Source organism: Auxenochlorella protothecoides, assembly GCF_000733215.1.
Source record: "Auxenochlorella protothecoides strain 0710 unplaced genomic scaffold scaffold30, whole genome shotgun sequence".
In the NCBI taxonomy this organism is placed as follows: domain Eukaryota; kingdom Viridiplantae; phylum Chlorophyta; class Trebouxiophyceae; order Chlorellales; family Chlorellaceae; genus Auxenochlorella; species Auxenochlorella protothecoides.
The window spans coordinates 350,458-351,120 of NW_011934162.1; the positions used below are offsets into that span (position 1 = coordinate 350,458).

General features: G+C 72.2%; 1 protein-coding gene across 1 annotated transcript in view; it reads right to left on the reverse strand.

Moving 5' to 3' along the window:
* F751_2914 (AP-4 complex subunit epsilon) overlaps positions 1 to 663 on the reverse strand; it is a gene marked incomplete at both ends in the record, with an annotated part of 5,937 nt that overhangs the window by 2,128 nt on the left and 3,146 nt on the right. Inside the window, 2 exons of the mRNA XM_011398227.1 lie at positions 24 to 239; positions 470 to 655. Coding sequence (XP_011396529.1) covers positions 24 to 239; positions 470 to 655 — 402 coding nt within the window. The remainder of the gene's footprint in view (positions 1 to 23; positions 240 to 469; positions 656 to 663) is intronic.

The window sequence follows — 663 nt, forward strand, 5'->3', positions numbered from 1 at the left end:
CCCGCGTCCGGGGCGCCGGTGACACGCCCCGACGCCGGCGCCGCGGCGCGCTCGTACGCGGCAAAATTGAGGCTGCCCTGCGGCTGGGCGGCAGGCAGCGTGTGGTACAGGCCGTCCAGCCCCCCCGGCCCGAGGCCCAGCGAGGCGCGGTCCAGGGAGGGCGGGGAGGGCGCCGGCCCGAGGCCCAGCGAGGCGCGGTCCTCCTTGCTCAGGTAGGGCGGCGCGCCAGCCCTCTCTGCCTGCGTTTGTTTTGGGGGATGGGTGGGGGGATGTGCGTGAGGGGGGGGTATGTATGTGGGGTGCATGGCATCGAGGGCCCAGGAAGCGTGAAACGGCGCGACAAGCCTGGGAGCCAGCCCTCAGCGTGGTCCCAGCCTCACGGCACCGAGGCTGGGCACCCAGGCAGAAACGCAACACAGAACTCCCTCTCCACCCCCCAGGTGACAACCAAACTACACCTCCAGCGCACCTCCTGAACGTAGGCGTTCAGGAAAGGGAGGCTCGGGTCCACCTCCACCTCGGCCGCCGCGGCGTCGTAGGGCAGTGCGGCACACTGCACTTCCGCTCCGCTCGCCAGCAGACGCTGTATCTGCACCGCCCGCATCTGCAGCGCGGCGTCCGCGGAGCGCGCGGCGCGGTCCAGGAAGGCGGTCCCCTCCCGCG